This window comes from Calonectris borealis, chromosome 13 (genome assembly GCF_964195595.1).
Source record: "Calonectris borealis chromosome 13, bCalBor7.hap1.2, whole genome shotgun sequence".
NCBI classification, from domain to species: Eukaryota; Metazoa; Chordata; class Aves; order Procellariiformes; family Procellariidae; genus Calonectris; species Calonectris borealis.
The window spans coordinates 2,294,281-2,313,213 of NC_134324.1; the positions used below are offsets into that span (position 1 = coordinate 2,294,281).

The 18,933-nt window shown below is 38.1% G+C and overlaps 1 protein-coding gene across 4 annotated transcripts in view; it reads right to left on the reverse strand.

The window, feature by feature from the left end:
• BRWD3 (bromodomain and WD repeat domain containing 3) overlaps nucleotides 1-18,933 on the reverse strand; it is a 57,670-nt gene that overhangs the window by 20,809 nt on the left and 17,928 nt on the right. For all 4 annotated transcript variants that reach the window (XM_075161934.1, XM_075161933.1, XM_075161935.1 and 1 more), the window contains 12 exons: nucleotides 17,361-17,521; nucleotides 15,309-15,530; nucleotides 13,625-13,725; nucleotides 12,836-12,906; nucleotides 11,575-11,675; nucleotides 9,727-9,767; nucleotides 5,465-5,569; nucleotides 3,844-3,997; nucleotides 3,184-3,318; nucleotides 2,219-2,347; nucleotides 1,585-1,810; nucleotides 704-874 (listed from right to left, as the gene is read on the reverse strand). In XM_075161934.1, the coding sequence (XP_075018035.1) occupies nucleotides 704-874; nucleotides 1,585-1,810; nucleotides 2,219-2,347; nucleotides 3,184-3,318; nucleotides 3,844-3,997; nucleotides 5,465-5,569; nucleotides 9,727-9,767; nucleotides 11,575-11,675; nucleotides 12,836-12,906; nucleotides 13,625-13,725; nucleotides 15,309-15,530; nucleotides 17,361-17,521 (1,617 nt within the window). The remainder of the gene's footprint in view (nucleotides 1-703; nucleotides 875-1,584; nucleotides 1,811-2,218; nucleotides 2,348-3,183; nucleotides 3,319-3,843; nucleotides 3,998-5,464; nucleotides 5,570-9,726; nucleotides 9,768-11,574; nucleotides 11,676-12,835; nucleotides 12,907-13,624; nucleotides 13,726-15,308; nucleotides 15,531-17,360; nucleotides 17,522-18,933) is intronic.

Consider the following 18,933-nt stretch of genomic DNA (forward strand, 5'->3'; position numbering starts at 1 on the left):
TTATTAGTGGACGTAAATTTTTTAAAAGCTCAGGATGACTTGCAGCACAAGTCCGCAGCATCTGCTCTCTTACATCAACTGCAGTCAGCTGCCTCGCAGTCAGCTGCTCACATCTGATTGAGTTTGTTTTAAATTTTTAATCACTTTGTGTATTAAAAATAAAATCACAGTAGCAGAACACTTACCAGGAGAATAATTTCAAGCTTTCTAAGGAAACACTAAGACAGAGCAGACATGTTTATTTTATAAACACTGCTGTGAGCATTTGTGCTGCAACAGGAAGCCATTAGCCTGTCACAACACTGTATTCCATTGATATTCTCTAATTATATGCTGTTATCTTGACATTATGCAGTTACAAAGTATCATCTCTTCAGTGACTGACATCAAGACAATACAGTGAACTTTATGTTTATTTTTTAGGAGAGGTTTATAACAGGAATAATTACAGTCTAATAGTTCTAGGTAATCAGATACAGCCCAGTTAGACCATCGTGTGCCCTCAGCTGCACCTTAAACTTTTAATTCCTCTGCTAGCATCGGTAAAATGTCCAACTGCTCCACAGAGGTTAACAATGGTATAAGAACAAGAGAGAAAAGCATCCTCAAAGACATAGTCTCAGAATTTACATTAACACATTTTGATTAGTACCTTACTGTGCTTCAGGAAAAGAAATGATGGAGGTAACGAACGGACACTTACCTCCATTAACAGAGTGGGACCTATTGAGTGGAGGGTTTGGAAGAGTTTCTCCTTCATTAATTAGTCTCAGATCTTGTTCCCTCTGTAGCTCTCTGATCATTCCATCAAGGATACTCTCATCCTGGTCATTAGTTTGCTGCCCGATGACTTGTTCAACTACTTCACCATCACCTTGACAAGAACAAAGCCACAACTGCTTATAAAATGATTAATTTCTGTTTTACTGAACATCATAGAAACAATCAAGTTTAAAATTGTGCACAATTATTTGTCTGCTCTGCAAGACATCTGATCACCAGCTGGCCTTCTACTCTCATGTAATAAATGGAGGCAAAGTTTAAAAGAGAAGTTACAATAAAAACCTAAAATTACAGACCACACATAAAATATAAACACAAGCCCTTAGAAACAGCAGAAAGAAATTATGCTTCAGTAGGTAATAACGGAAGATCTCTTCTGGAGATCAGCATTTTGCTGATCACAGCTACAGAGCTTGCAGCTCATAGCGACAAGAAAAAAAACTTTTAAAAAAACCAAAAGTTATTTTTTCAATGTCTGTCTTACCTTCCTGCTTCCTTACTCACATACACAGTTACACCAAGATTAATGGACAATTCTTTAAGCCTGCTGCCATATACCTGGCAGAAGTCCACAGATTTTGGAATACTGCAGTCTCCTCGTCTTGCCTCCAGTCAAGTTGATTCCATACACTTCCTTTATGCCATAAAGCCACCCCATCTCCTCTTCTACCTCTATACTGAATTTAAACCACTAGTTTCAGAAGACAACTGAAACAAACAAATCCTTACAGTACCATCCTACTGAGCTGGTGCTCAATACTGTGCAATACATGTATTATGCATGAGTTTTAGACAGCATACCATTAGCTACATATCCCAGCTGAGGAATAAGTTGTTCATCCTTGCAATTTTCCCTCCCTGGTACCAGCCGCTGGAATCTCGTGGGATGAGGATTTCCATCAACATCCACCAAGAATGGAGGCGGCATAAGATGTGGAGCCTGTTGAGTCTGTTCATCCAACACATAGTTATTTGCATCACGGATCAGTGGTCGGTAATCCGTATGGAAGAACATCTGATCTGGAATCTGCAAGAAAAGCAATTTAGTAAATAAATCAATGACCATTTGCAGCTGTCTTGCTGCTTTGGAATGGCTCCCATACCCATAAACCACAACTCCTACACTTAGGATCAGCAGAAGAAATGTTATGACAGAGAACAGATTCCTACCACAAATGTGTTTTATTACCAAGGCCTGATGCAAAAATTCAATAGTAAAATATGCCAACAGAGGTGAATAGATAGAAGTTAATGCTTTGTTCCCCCATCTAGAGATTCTCTTGTCTAAATCTTTGTGATTTAGGTAAACAGCAACTGTTTCATGATCTAATTACTATTTTGTCTGGGGCAGGGTGAGGGAATAAACTGTAACACAAATACTTCAAAGACAAAATCAGGTCAAGACACAGAAGAGTTTAAAATTCATTCAACCCACCTTTTCATAATATTTATTGCATCCAAAACCAAATAGTAGCAGATGTCCATGAGAGTCTGTGCAGGCAAAATGCTGTCCATCTGGTGAGAACTTGCAATCAAAAACAGCTCCATGGCCTTGGCCCTCAATCTGTATACAAGCACAGAGCATTCCTTTCACAATCACGCATGCTCTAGGAGAGCATTTTTACAAAAATTTCACCTGCGCTCCAACAGTATTTAATCCTAATTCTGTGCAATTTCTCATCTCGCTCAAGACTGATTTACACTTATATTTTTTCCCACTTAATTATTAAAGCTAAACTGAGCAATGCAGCAAAACCTTGCATTTTCTCTTTGTCCTGAAATTTCAGCACAACTTTTAACGTATGTTCTGAAACAACTACCTAGCAGTCTACATTTTACGTTAATGGAAGACATAGGGCAAGCCTGCACCAACGACCTCAGAGCCGTGTTGTCTCCGTACAGGCAGGTTTCACAGCCCCACGTGCCAGGAGGCTAGCTCAGCTCCTGAAGCAGCGCAGCTGCATTTGCTCAGCACTGGAACCCAACCAACAAACCTGGCACCGGGCGCATTAAGATGGATGCGGCACAGAGCCAACCATACCATTTCCCAGACCACAGCACTGTGCTACCACACACAGGTTTATGGCTTTCACTGCTCTACCTTGGGAGTCATTGTAATCTTTTGCATGGTATAACCATACCCACACACATGAATAATATTCAGATGTAACAGATCCCATCAAAGACTTGCTGCTACACTTACAATATGCAAAAACATACTTTGGTATTGCTTACTGAAGAGTACAGGATTGGGGTTTTTTTTTTTAATATGTAGAAGTTTTCCCCTAGTCCTGTTGTAACATTGGTCACAATAGGTATATAACGAAATCTGCTTTTGCCTCAAGACCCGTTTTACACAAATGTGAAAAAAAACCCTCACCCTTCCCTGATCATTCTTACCATGTTAAAGTAATTGCGAATTTTTGTTCCTTTGTCTATATCCCAAACAAAAATATTTCCATCATGACCCGCCGAAAGTACAATCCTTTGGTCAAACGGATGGGCCTCCAGAACAAAAACTTCATCATCGTGACCCTGCAATGAAAGCAGGGTGAAAAAGAAAGCAATGATTCTCCATGTAACATCTCCAAACGTGCTAGTATTTAGCGTGAGGACATCACAGTTCAGGTAGTCATCCATGACAGCTCAATTTACTGGATCTTAGACCAGAACTGTGTCTGTGCTTTTGTCAACATTTTGTCAGAGGTTTGGCATTATCACTGCCCACTTTGTAAGTACCTTGGACTGTAGCTCAGCATAGCTGAGATGGAGAGGGACGGGAGGAAGGAGAAACCAGCAGCAAGGACAGCTGCAACCCTCTAATCTGGACAAACACGGTGGCCTCCAAAGAGCTCCCTTGTCAGCCAGCAAACACCAGGGTCTAGCAGCATTTTTCTCCTTGATAAAAGGAGAGCTCCTTTCCCCATGATACATACTCCTCCCAATAAGCATAAGGACAAAACACTCCCCGTCAGGGGGAATGATGATGCAGTTTAGCCTCAAATCGATTTCAGAGTTGAACTATAACCATTCGGGATTAGCCACTTGAATTTTACTCACAGATAAACTATGAAGAAGCTGCCCTGTGGACGAGTTCCACACTTTGAGAAGGAAGTTGTTGACTGCAGTGATGACAGTGGCATCGTATCTATCCCAAGCCACCATAGTAACCTTCAGTTTAGTCACCTTGTCCTCCCCAGATGCTACATTATTTCTAAAGAAATTAATAATTTAAAGAAGAAATAAATCAGTAACTACATATGGAAACATTTAACAGCGCTAATTCAGCATGAAATTAGGGAGAGCACGGCTGCCACCACTGTGGCTACTGGCTAATGCAGGAGAATGAAGGATGGCTTCTGCAGTGGTAAAAAACATACAGGAAATATTCAGTACCGCTAAGATTTATAGAGTTTTATTTCCTTAAAAAGGACAAGTTTCTCTTCTGTTCTTAAGCCATCATCCTCGCCTACCCCAATTCTTTATTCAAGCTATTCAGTTCTATTAAGTATTTTCCTACAAGGCATTTTTCTTATCATTGATCAATATGAGTAAACTCTATAATGAGCAAAAACTTGCTAAATAAATCCAAATCATACTTTGACAGCTAACTTATTAAAAATGTAACCGTATAAAATATAAAGAATTCTGCAAAGCAAAATGCCTAATGGATTTCTCCACCTCTGCTTTTTGTTACTGCGCATATTCAATTACAAGGCCACTTACAGAAGTCACTTGAGGATCTCAAAAAGAAAAACTCGAAACGCTAATTGAACCGGAGAACCAAATCACCATATGAAAATTTAACAAAAATACAACGTTAAGAAACATTCTGGATATATATATTAGAAAATTTTTGCCAGGCAACTCAGGCCTTGGAATGAAGTAAGAAATTCAAAAATGTGTTTATAAACAAATGTTGTTAGGAAAAAGAATCCATGTCACATCTCTCATTAACTTTTTGCTTACTGTCATTTGTCCTCAGGTGGGTAAAATAAGCTGTAATGGGCAACACTTTTTTTTTTTTAACTAAAATTATTTACTAAATTTATTTACTAGAATAGTAACTGGAATCATAGAAGAAACTGTCAATTACCTATAACAGTGGCTGTGTGATGCTAGAAACTGTTGAACGGGTTCATATTTACATTCATATCATACATTTTGCTTATTTTTCTCTATTTTTAACTTTATTATTCCTTATAATTTTAACTGCATTCCATAGCACAAAAACCAAAATAGCACAGCATATAACATAAAATGAACACTAACGACCTGAGGAAACTGATTACAGCAGTTGCTACTATCTGAGAGGTGACAGAAACTAACACTTGTTTTGGACATTTTTTAAAAACCATGCAGGTCAGCATACGATCAATGAGGTTCTACTAAAAACCTCCTTCTGTGAGATGAAGTCTATTTGACATTCTTACTTTGTATATAAAATACTAAATATTCCCCAACCATTAGAGTAAGGAACTACCAATCTATTAGTACTGTCTTTTGGGGGCTAATTAACCGTGTAACTTAACAGATAGAGCCACAGCATTTTCAATACACAAAAAACATGCACTGAAATTAACTCAAAATGGAAGTAAATAAATAGTTTTCAGTATGACGGAAGATTTTATTTTGCATGTAAATGTTCCTATGAAGTGTGTTCTGTTTCGGTTTGCTTTACCCTGTCATTTTAGTAGCCATATCCAGGACTACGCTCTTCCAATCTTGCTGCTGATAGTGCCATATTCTTGCTGTTCCATCTCTGCTTCCACTGACAAATCTTAAGCTATGGAAGAAAAAAAGTCATGAAATTCTGAATAAGCATAAGTCATTGCTGCTTTTGGTCTAATACCCACACGCCCATCTTAGGATCTTATTTTCTCGCGATTCAGTAGCTCGCTATGGGGTTTTCCATCCTCAGCAACAGCGTGGGCAGGCTAAATCCTGTGGCAAGAGTATCTAGGAGCTTGGCAGAGGACTGTCACTCACCTTAGGCAAGGTTGCTACAAGCACTTACTTTTATGTTATTCTGCGACAAACGTGCGCACGCGCACACGTACACAAGTGTATATATATACTTGGAAGTGTATACTTGTGTATATATACTTGTCTTACTCTATATATGCCCACACACAGGCGTGTTTAACAACTCATAAAACATCCATGAACTACTGCCACAGGAAACAGGCAGCTACAAAATGCTGGCAAGCCAAGAGCGCACCCATTCACACCAGCACAGAAGCTAGAATGGATTTAATCTTTTTTCAACACTTATTCTTTATATTGTTCGTGCATCTCTGATCTAGAGAATGTAATTAAAAGACAGTGAGGTTACAATTTTCATATCAGATATTGTTCGGTACAAAAGAGTTTATATCCCACAACATTAATTACATTTGGCTACAGCTAGCAGATGGCCTTGGAATGACTTCAATGTCGTAATTCATACAAGCTGCACATTCCCTTTTTAATGACATCAGCAAATCCCTTGAGCAGTTCATAGTGGCAGCAAAGAAAAAGAAACTGCATGCCAGGCGTCTAGCATAAATTATAATACATTAACTTAGGGAGAGGGTGAAGACAGAGAAGGGAAATACGCAAGTTGAACACAAGTAGGTAGCCCTGCCTGTGAAGTTGAACATGAGTATTTTCATTTTTAAACTCCTTCTCGTTTAAAAAATTCAAGCATCCAGCAAATGCATTTAACTACATCATAATGCTTTGGCTATCAATGTCAAGAAATCATTTTTGTTGAGAAATTCGAAAAAAGCTCCTCAAGTAATACATTTCACAGGATGGCCAACACTTTTAAAAGTATATTCCATTTATATACAAAACTACATGTAAAAAGGCAAGCCTATGCAATTTTATTTTAATAAGCGATTCTTTCACCTTTTCAGTTTCCCTGATCTGAATTTTTTCATCATGATGAAAAAGTGTTTAAAAATGCTTGTGACAAGTTTATTTTCTTTTTATTTTTACCTCTTTATATTAAAATAAAAAGGAAGCTATCCCTTTTCCATTAAAAGCATCACTATAGCATATAATTTGCAGTGACTATGTGACCTAATACCCCCAGTGAGACCTGTGCTCTCGCATCCTTCGGAAGGAGCTGTTAGTACAATTATACCAGTACATTCCCACATAATTTTACACGACAAAGATCTCAGAGTACAGGTGCAGTTCCACTGGCAAAGCTACAGTTTTGCTTGGAAGGCTCCTGCTTCCACACATCCTTTAAACCTTCTGCCAAGCAAAATAAGAAATATAAGCAAAAGCTGGCTTAAAACCATTTACATTAAGATGGTGATCACTAATCAAAGCTTGTCACGCCACTCTCCAACCCAGCTGTGCTGCAGAAGTTTGACACACAGACATGCCTATAGGCACCTTTATACATTTTATCATGAGCATCCTGACTTTAATTCTTACATATGAGACAGCATGCTGACTTAGCACAGTTTTAAAAACTGAAAGCTCTGCAGGTTGGTTCACTTCATAAATTTTAAGACCACAGGATTACTGTTAACACCTAATCTAATAACTGGAAATTCATATATTTGCCTAGAAATTCACATATTTGCCAGGTATATCATCAAAGATAACTAAATTATTATGAATTTTAAAGCAGACGAATGAAATGATCATCAAGACCCAAAGTCTTAAGACTGTGCCTCTGTAACTGGTTCTGGACAGGTGGCAGCAACCAAGGACCGCGCGTTCAGAGATATGTGATGTGCATACGGAGTAACTGCCCCATGTACTCCGTTCCTGCAACTGGTCAGAGTACGTACTGCAGCTCAGCATTAGTCACACAAATGAAGACAGACTCACACAGTCTTCACTCAAGGAAATGTTAAGATTAGCCCATTTAATATCACACTTGGTGATGTTAAACTATCCAGACGTACTGGTGACTCAGTGAAGACTAAAGATAGTGGGTTGCAAGGAGACACCACAAAAATATGGTAGGACACTACTGAAGTACTACATAAAACATCCAAACCCTTGTGAAAAGCCAAACAATTGTAATAAGAACACCTGTAAAGGAAAGTTTTAATTTCAAATGCAGACAAATTAAGCAGGCGAATTTTATTTACTAAGTAGATTTATTTACTGGATCCAAACTTGTGATGTGAGGATCAACTGCACCTTTACATCCCATTGAAGAGCTCTTCTTTGTTTATTCCCCCTTGGAAATAAATCAAGGTTTTTGGGGTTGTTTTTTTCTTGAAATTTCAGAGTTACAAAAATACAAGATGAGGGATGAGGGCCTGGTTATTCATCGTATCACATTTACCACTCTAGAACCTCACAGAAGCTGAGTTCTTATGAATTATGAGTGTGTTTACGAAAACAAACACTCTTCCCATATTTTTCAGAACTCTGAGCACCAGAAGAGGCGACTTGCTTATTCAATGTGCCTGGAGAGGGACCGGCAGAAGAAATCATTCACCAGGGAATTAAATGAGACAAATAGTAAAGGGTGGATGGCCTTATGTTTCAGCAACATATCAGCAATGTCATATTATTTGGAAAGTGTTTTCAAATTATGCTAATCATTGCCTGCTTTCTGGTCCCCAGCTGGTATAAATGATACAGATAAAATTTACTTCTCTTGCGTATGTTAACAAAAAACCAAACATACACATAAACTATCAACAACACTATCAGCTTCCACATGATTCTCATACAGATAATAAATAAGAGCACAGTGAAGTAATGAAAAAAAAACCCAAGATAAAAGGCAGTTCTACAGTTCCTTGTTTTCATTATGCATGATACTCATCATTTAGATGCCATTATTTCCTTGATTTGCTTCCATTCCACTTCTGACAACACACCAAGCCTTATTTCCCCTTTCATGTTTATCTTCTTTTCATAAACGACTGCACTGAGTTTATACATCCTTCTGGTCAATGCAGACAGCATTGCTCAGACGCTAATCTAAGAGCATACTTCTTTGGATGTCAGTGTCACAGTCCCGTACTACTTACTACAGAGGACAGAGCAAGAGCAGTTGATAAAGAAGTGAAGTGGCCTCCTCATCAGTGCCCCAGTACAGAAACAGGGGAAATACACCTCCTTTGAATGCAACAGCTACCGAAAGTGCTACTGTCATTGGTAGCTTGGCCTCCCCTTTGCCTCTAACTTGGCCACCAGCACTGGCTATGGCTGGCAAACAGACGTGTGGTACAGTCACCGTGATAGCCCTTTGCTTCCTGCAGCTCCGGAAAAAAGGATGCCCAAAAGTCACTAACTCAAACAGGAGCCACACAGATAAATAAATATGTATATTTGTTTATTTTTTGTCTTGCTCTAACTGGACTGAAATGATAAAGCCAACGAGCTTTTTTTCTCCCATATTTAACCTGATATTCTAGTTAAGAAAAAATAAGAAAGAAAAGTAATTGAGAAACCAAATCCCTGATCCCAGTATAAATAATAGGTATACTCGGATGTTATTGCCATCTTACCAGGTAAAAGCACCTTGCAAGAGAGGCTCCTTTAACGAAGATCAGACCACAGCTCCTTACAGACTTACTTGTTTGACCGTCTCTGTATAAGAGTTCTAAGTTTTGCTTAGAACTACATTTATTACAATGCTCTTACTCCAGAAGTAACCCCTTTTGTACTTAACAGGGCTACCTGTGAAGTAAGACACTCTTACACAGAAAGGATACAAAATTTGGTTTCCAATCTGCTGTTTAAAAAAATACAGAGCAAAAGCATAGTCACAGAACGTCTTTGTTGTTACAGCAGAGGACAGTAAGTCCAAGCCCGTGGACACAACACACATCTTGCAACATACTTTAAATAATTTGTCTAAGATTAATCAGAGCCCATGTGCAGTCTTCCTGCTGCACCAAATTTTCTCTGAAATGTTATTTGGAAAATTAAATACCATATTTCTTATGTCAAAATCCCAGGACAGCCACTCACCTGTCACCATTGTTACAGAACTGGACTGCAACCACTTTGTCCTAAACAGGAGGGAGGAAAAAAATAGTAGTAAGTGCTTTGTAAGCTGAAACACTCATCCAAAAAGATTTTAATGATGAGCTTCTATTTAGCAAATTGCATCTTCCTGTACACCTCCTGCAACATACTATCTGACAAATTCAAGAACACAAAGGTCATATTTGAAGTTAAAACTTCCCCAGACATACTGTGTTAAACATTGAAATAGAAAATTTCAGAGAGGTGATGGTTCCGTGTTGCTCCAGAAGTAGCTCGGAGACAGAAACAATTTCCAACTCAGTCTCCCTGACACTTGGACGTTCAGGAGGAAGAAGCTGCAGCAGCTCTGTTCTTGCCTGAGCACAGTCCTCCTGCACAGTGCCACAGGACCATACGCACCCCAGGGTAAGCTCTGCCTGGGAAACTCTGCACCTTTTCGACTCCACAGAGTTAGCAGGAATAAGGAACCCCAGGAGCTCAAAAGGCCCAGTAGGTACAGCACTCAACAAGATGGAGAAAGAACAACTTAACCAAATAAATGATCACAGCAGGTTTGCAATTTTTGGACCTAACATTAAAGCGCATCAAAATATTTCATCAAAAAAACACAAACCTCGGCTTTACTTCCACTGCTGAATTGTTGAGAAAAAAAAAATTATGTTTTAGACATAGTTTTGCCTTTTTTATTTTGCTAAATACTTGTGTTGGCTACATGCACTTGCTGTCTTTACTCCCACTGATGTCTCTAGCTCCTGATAACCAAGTGTCCAATTTGGGATGTTTTTCAGGGGTGGGCTGATAGAAGTCTGTGGTATTAAGAAGAGCAGACTTTCAAAAATTAAAGGAATTACAGGTTATTCCAAACCTGAACTGCTGAATGTAGAAAACATTTTTTCTTTTGTGAGCAAAATACTTGTTAGATTTGTTGGCTTGGAGCTCTGAAGCTTAAACATGAGACCCATGACTCCCACTGAAGTTCAGTGAATCAATTTAGAGCTCAGCCTTAATCCATAAAATATTGTTAAGGTGGGCAGCTGGGCTATTAAGGTTCAAAGATAAATGCTCCAAACTCCTCACAAGTGACAGCCCTATCAGTGTTGCTATAAGCTTGCCTTTCTGATATATTGTTTACCGTGCACATAATAAATAATGCAATCATCACCTGCTCTTGGTTACAACTAGGAAATGAAGACAGATTTTATACTGTTTTAGTGACGCTTCTTTATGGGGTTTCATTAAAACTGAGACATTCAATGGTTTTAATAAAAGCTATCAAGACTCAAACTCAAAAACTAACATTTAAAGCCATCATACAGATATTTAAAATAGTTTGAGTTTTTATGAGAACCCTCCTGCATTACCTGAGAAAGGATGCTTTATTTTCTAAATGAAATTACCATCATGATCCAAAGTTTGACTGCACACTCTAAAACCAGAATTACTTTGTTTTTTCTTGTTATGTGGATTTGTGGTCACAACTAAAGTTAAATACTCAACAGTAAATTTAATAGGAAAAATCACATTGTGGATGAAAACTGGTTTAATTCCTCATTCCAACACAGACTTTCTTCAAGAATATGGGAAAATCATCTAGTCCCTCAGTTTCCTGGGGAAATGAAATACATAAAGCATATTTTGCACACATCTCCTGCCTCAGAGGAATTTAAAAATAAACATACCACAAGTTTTCAGGCATTTAAATACCACAGTGTTGAGAGCCAACTAAACTCTAAAGACAGAAAACAAGCTGAATAGGATGTACAAAATTGAAGTTCCTGAAATAAGGTAAAGTGAGGAAAAAAAACATTTGCTTTCCTATTCATCTCTTACCGTATGAGATTCTAACTCAGCCATTTTCTCTGGAGATTCCGAGCCCAAATAATAAATTCTTATCACGTGGTCAGTACTACCTGTTGCAATGAACATGCCACCTAAGAAAGACAGTGTTTTCTGTGAGAAGAAAAGCCATCCAAGAAACAACTGATTTTAATTACTGCTTTATTGTCAAAGCAGCAAACTACAGTTTTAAACAGAAAATTTCAATGTAATCAAAACATACGTCCTGAACAAAGCAGTTAACTCTGACAACTTTTGCTTTGATCTGTATTTTCTCAGATTATATCAGCTTTAGCATAACTATGAGCTCTACCTTCCAGCTGCAAATCTTTCTGACCAAACAAAGAGAATATTGCAAGTTACAACATTCATCCGACAAACTATGCCACCTCCCCTCAGAAACTACCACAGCGCTCTCCATCAGCCTATGTGGAAAATTACATGGGGAATAGTTTCATATTCTCACTGGTAAACATCAAAGAAAATATTTAAGCGCATTTTCAATATCTATTTGAAGCACATCAGAGAAATTATTGCTGGATCAGGAGTCAGTGATTAAGCTGTTTTCTTGTAATGCTTGTTCTGTTTACAATATTGCACAAAAAGGGCACTATTATGTAGTTTACTGCATTGAAATAGTTTTAGTAATTTCAGGATTTCTGGTTTTAAAAAAGGAACGTGGGCAAGGCTTACATGGCTCTAGAATAGCTCTCAATTTCAGATAGCAAAAATTAATGAGAAATTACATAATTTTGCTTGTAAAAATCGCTATTTTTGAGAATTCAAAGCTGCAACAAAGGATGTCAGTCAAGCTGATATTTTCAAACACATTGAATTGATCCTCCTAGAACTCAGCCAAATTTGGAATATTAGCAAAAGTGTAACCTCTGAACAGAGCCCACCTGTCTGCCAGATTTCAAGAACTTTTCACTCAAAATCTTTAGAAGATAAAACCTTAAAAGGATGTTACAAAGAAAAAGCTCTAATGTGCAAAACAACAGACTGAAAGCATAGTCTTCCTTGGAAGTGGTCAAGACATTTTAGCTACTTCTTCTTATTGTAGAAAAAAAAGAGAAAAAGTAGCTTGAGGCTGATGCTTAGCATGGAAAATTTCAAACAATCACAATTTGACAGTGCTGTAATTAACTGAAAAAGGGTTTAATACCATTTGTATTTAAAAAAAAAGTAACAGTCTTGTCACCAAAGGAATTATAGTTCATAAAAAGCTTTAAGCTACCTTACAATGCATACGTACCGGAACTGAAAGATGAACAAGATATCTGAACGCCAGGCCTGGACCTCTCCGCAAATTTTACAGGGCGATCCCTATATGCAACAACACAACATTTTTACTTTTCATTACTTTATTCCAATGACATTCAACAAGAATGTTGCATTGCAGCTCAGCAGGTTAAGGTCAATATGCTCATCCTAAACCTCTTTATTACAGAATTCTCACCTAAGTTTGCTAGAACTTGTTTTTCATTTTAATAATTTTCTTCCTTAGTTTAGCAAGAAAACCATCATTTTCTGACTTGAAGAGACTATTTAACTTATTTATCATGATACTCACCAATTCAAATCTATTTAAAACAGAACCTGGCAAACCACTAGTCCAACAGCATTTACTCCCTATTAAGTATGGGTTTGATACCATCTTCATATGTGTGTTCTTCTGATTAAAAGCAAAGAAATTATTCTGCCTATACATTCTGGACAAGGATTTAGTCCTAAACATAAAAGCTGAAAGTTCTTCCACAACACTGGCTTGCAAAGCACAACACCCAGAAGAGAGCCCTGATCTCTGCCTCCCCCCGGGTTGCAATGCCACAGACTCCCCAACACACATAAAACGCGCTCCCTGCCCCACACGCTGGTACGGCACTCGTGCACAGCCTGTCTACGGGAGAACATATCCCAAGAAACTTGTTCATTGAGAAGGAACACGCCCTTATTTAATTATCCCAGCATTCCTCTCCACGCTAAAACTCAAAATAAATTCGTCCTTTATTTAAGATAATTATAATTATCTAAACAGGCTTACTTAAATTTCATGGTGTTAGCATGCCACTGCCAGAAACAGATTGTTCCGTCAGCACCAGTAGAAGTGAGGTATCGTGTTGTTCCTTTCCTTGCTGGAGAGAACTAAAAATAAAGTTGTAACAGTTAAACCAGCTAATTTTTTCTCCCCTTACATGCTGGAAACTTGTAAATGGATGTTGACAAGAACCTTTTTCACGAACATATTAGCTTTCTCCCCACGAGTAGAGAAAGCAGTATCAGGGATAACCACAGAATATGAACTTCCATAAAAATAAAGCTGAGGAATGGAAAACACCTACATTTTGACTAGCAAGTCTTTGTTTCTACTACAAAAGTTAGTAAATTAGAGAAATGAAACAAGCCTAGACCCTTTTAATGGGGCAACAAGATGAGGAAATACTTCTTTCTAGGATAGAACTGGATCAAACATGGTAACAAAGACAAAAATGATTCCTGCATCCAAGCCCAAAGAAGAACATTAGGACCTCCCCTCGCCCTCCCTCTTCCTGAACCTCTCCTCTGCCTCTCCAAGCTTTTCATTCTGAAGTCTCTCACTTTAATTTCATAACTACAGCAATACCTTTAATCTGCTGGCTACCTGGTAATTTGATAAAGGAATCAAGCACTGTTTCCTCAAAAAGCCATGACTGGTTATTTTCTAAATTACCGAAGTTTTACAAAAAGCTTGTGAGGAATGTATATATATGTAAACAAATAATATACAAAACACAAAACCAGGTTGTAAAGTATGTTTCCAAAACAATCACCTTAAGGTAAGTAACTTGCAACATAGTTAAAATCAGGCAAAACTGGAAGCATAGGCAAGAGGGGGAGAAATGAGGCTCCCAGGGATACCGGCATGATGGAGAAGACCGCGATGAATCAAACGCAGCAAGGCTCCAGAAGAGAGGGATTCTGAGCCAAACATCCCCACTCGTTCTCCCCTCTATGTGTATAACCTGCCAAATTGCAGGGATTGTCTTTTTTTGTTTTGTTGGAGGTTTCTCCCTGGCTGTTGTGGGTTTTTTTAAAGCAAATAAACTGCAAATTACTGCCATCATTGACTGTGCCCCCACTAGAGAACTGCGTGCAGGCAGTTTAGTCATTTTTTTTTCCTGCTCCGCTGTTGCTCGCTGGGCTCTTGCCACCAACGGAAACTGCCCGGGCACACGCGCAGATTCTCTGCGAACCCTGATCTGTGCTGTACTGTGCTGCTGCAGCCTCTGCGTATGCTACAACATCCAGAACAGCTCCTTACGGTACGGGCTAAGATAACGAGCAAATAAGAAATGTGGAATAAGAATTTTCCTCTGAAAAATAAACGTTCTCTATGAACAAACAACTGTTGGGTCAGTCGCTGTGCAAGGACTACCACCAAAGATGCCAGCCATGTCTCCCTGGCTCAGCTAGTTGATTTGACGCTCTCGGTGACCACGCATTTGCTAGATCTAAGGAAGAAGCAACGGGACCACATAGTTAAAGGCAGCTGGAAGAAGCAGAATCTTCCCCTCAGGCAGTATTGGCCACTGTGCAGGAGTGAGTTTGCCAGGAGACAACAACCTCAAGTTGGGGCAAATCTACACTGCCAAACAGAGATGAAAAGGTAAGTTTTATCCCTGATTGCTAATCCACATCTCTTGTTAGCATTTTAATTCCAGGGTTTAGGAAAAAACGTCATTCCTTACCTGTATGGAAGTAATGGAAGCTGAATGGCCCTGCAGCACTGCGACTGGGGCACAGGTTCGAAGACACCATACCCGGACCACTTTATCACAACTGCCTGCAGCCAGCAGCGTGTTCTCGTAGTTAACAGCCATGTCGGAAATTTCAGCCGAGTGTCCTCGCAACGTTGAGAGCAGGCGCCCATCATCTGTAGCCCAGATTTTGACCAAACAATCATCTGACCCCTAATGCCACACAAAAATTTCCAAAGATTATATAAAATAATATGTGTTATGTGTACATAATACAGCTACACTGCAGATGAACAAGTATCTAAAACACCACTGTGCCATGAACCCGCCAGAAGAGCAACTTCAGTGGGATTCCACAGAGGCACAACTATCTGAGTTTGGGAATCATCTTGTGGCGTCAGGGATTTAGATATTTATAAAACAGAAGCCACTGTCCTATGTTTCATACTAAGATACGATTACCGCTGCTAATACAACTCCTCTCAGTACAGTTCAGTAATAACTAGGGTAAACTTAAGAAGATAAAAATGTTTCATCACATACTACCGAAAGACATATTGATCTGTGTGAGCAGGATCAAGCCACTAGTAAAATTAAAGTGACCATAAAACTTAAGCTCTAAGGAGAAAGAGCACTTAAGCATCTGAGGGACCTCAGAGCTTCTGCCGTGCTCCTGGAGCTGTAAGGCAGCTGTACCGTGAGGTTCAATTTTTGTGAGCAGAATAAAGTTGGACCACTCGGAGAAAGAAACCGTGCAACATTATGTGCAACTGAAATACTATGTCAGTGAGATTTCTATTCAGGACAGGACACAATTCAAAAGCATATCCAACGCAGATCACTATAAAATACTTTTACCTACAGTAGCAGCTACATAATTGCATACTCAATCCCAGTATCGCCAAGACTTTTTAGACAGTTCACAGACCTTTCCACTATTCAGATACTACAAAGAATACTAATGCTAGTGGCTAGGACTGCCACTATGTATTCAGAAACATAACACAATAAACCTAACTGCAGTATCAACATCATTTGACTTTAAGTTACATTTTATTAACTGCAGGTAAATTTGAACACAAATCACTTTCAATTCTTCATATAACTGCAGATGAGAAAGATTTCTTTATCGTGTAAACAAAAATGGAAAGGCCTTCATACGACTCAGAGTAATTATCATAACAACATCTCTATCTGACCAATTCATAATGAGTGGAGAAGCTAGCAAAAACACAAAGACAACAACTGGCCTGCCAGGTAATCTGTTTCTGAATACCTATTGATAAGAGACAAGGGCAAAGACAAGACAAGACAGGGATTAACATTAACAGTTAAAAGATGTATTACTAATTTGAAAAATTTGTTAATTTTTAACTACGCACAACAAAAAGCAAGGGCAGTATCACAGAAATGTATGTTAATATATTCTGGAGAAAAACTTAAAATAATATTCATATATTCACTGACACACTACAAATTCTAGAAAGAAAATTTAGTAGAGAAGTAAATTGCAGATGAAGTAATGAAGTCTTCTATTTATCATCAGGTTTTACTGAAATGTAAGGAAAGGATTGCCAGCATTTCCAAGATTACCGAAAGGTAAATTGTAGTTTTAAAAGAAGTGTTAAGATTTAACCCAGCAAGCAGCATGCAAATTAATTCCAAATCCCAGAATACTGCAGGTGCCAATCAGTAAGAAAGATGATAAATAAAGAAAAATGAGCACATGTTTCAAGTGAGAGTTGCAAGCTCTGGACCGGAACAACCCTGATGTAGGGTTCTACAGGGGGAAGCAAATAGATGACTAAGTTTCAGTCTAACAGAGCCGTGAGCAATTTTAAAATGCCAAGTCAAGTGGAAAGTGAAAATTAGCACAGAAAGAGATGGGTTTTCCATACATTTCAAGATTTTTCTTCCTTTCTTTTTCTGGAAGCTGTGTCTGCATCTCAGTCAGTAACTGAGAGGCTGTTGCGGGACTCAAGAAAGAAAGAAATCAAACTAAGCAAAGCAATCTTCCAAGAAAAGTACAATTTTTAAACTTACTGTAAAAATTCTTCTCCCACTGCGATCAAAGGCTATACAATAAACAGATGATAAATGTCCCAAAATCCTCTTATGCATCTTCATGTGTTGGTAGGTGGATGTTGGGAACAAGTGGCTGAAACGTCCACATCCAGTTAATTGCCTGGCAGAAATTATATTTACTGGGAGAGAAAAACAAAACAAAAAGAAAACTATGATATGAATTTTGTCCAGAACTCAAAGTAAATAAATATTAAACCAATATAATGTTTGGTAACAACTTTATTATTATAATCCATAAATCTGAACCTCTTCAACCTTATCAGAACATTCTGTACAGTCTTATAAAAAGATGATGCCTTTCAATACCTACCACACCACACACTGCACCTGCTTTCTTAACAAAAATTAAAGCAAAATACAAAGTTCCCATGACAACTAGAAGTTATTCCAACGTTCAATTCATGAACAGGCAACAGACACATTTATTCTATATGGATTTGGAAAACTTGATATTAGTAACATATAATTTCCTTAAAGCAATTACAACAAATTTATTTTTAGAGTATAATAATAGTTTATTTTAAGTGCTTTTTTTGTGATAAAAATCTTTCTTTGGAATGGGTTCCAGACCATATGTGAGAGTCAATGGTCTTCCACATTTTCCCCACAAAACCTCTCTCATTATAAGCAGCAGCAGCAGCAGCATTGCATTTCTATGGCAATGTAATTGAAGAATAAGAAATATATGGCACTGATGGAAAAAGCCCCAGTCAAAAGAATGGCAGGCACAAGAAAAAACTGCAACAACAAATTATTTTATATTGCTAAACCTAGAAGTCCTTACAAGAACAGCCTGAAATCTACACGCACAAAAACACCATGTAAAAAAGCACTGTTAGCAGTTTCACTGATGATAACTACGAATCTCTCCACTAGACAAGAAAAGGAGAAAACAGGCATGAATGTGCCTTTGCCGGGACACACCACCAAATGAAGATCATTATGGTTGTAGACTACAGAAAGATCCTAATTCTAATCTTTGATTTGATGCATAATTTGAGATCATTTTGGGTATTTAATTTTACCTATCCTAATGCATACCACTTGAACGGTTGATTTTCAAGTTTTGAGAGGTTTTGTTTATGGTACTTAAAGATCTAACATTGCTATATTGGTGGGTTTTGTTGAGTCCTTGCGACAGCAGGCTCCCGGAAGAAACCCCTTATCTTGTCTACTGCACATTGAAGTAGGCAGGGCTTCACAGGAGCTGCATGACGCTCCTTAGTGCCTTTCAATCCTTTCATTTAACGTATAGTGAACAACTTGACACATTTTCTTAATTGTATCATCATATCATTGCCTATCTACACAAAAAGATATTATGAAATATGTTAAAAAAAAATCTACAAAGTCAAGAAGCATCATTTCAAAGGGCTACTAACCCGTAACACACTTCTGTACATTTACAAGATTGAAGTATTTATATACAAGCAGAGAGAAAAATGGGCAAGGAAAATAAATTGTTTCTGTATTTACAGAAAGTATTTTTGTTTCTCAGTTTTATACTCTGACATTTGGACTATTTTTAATC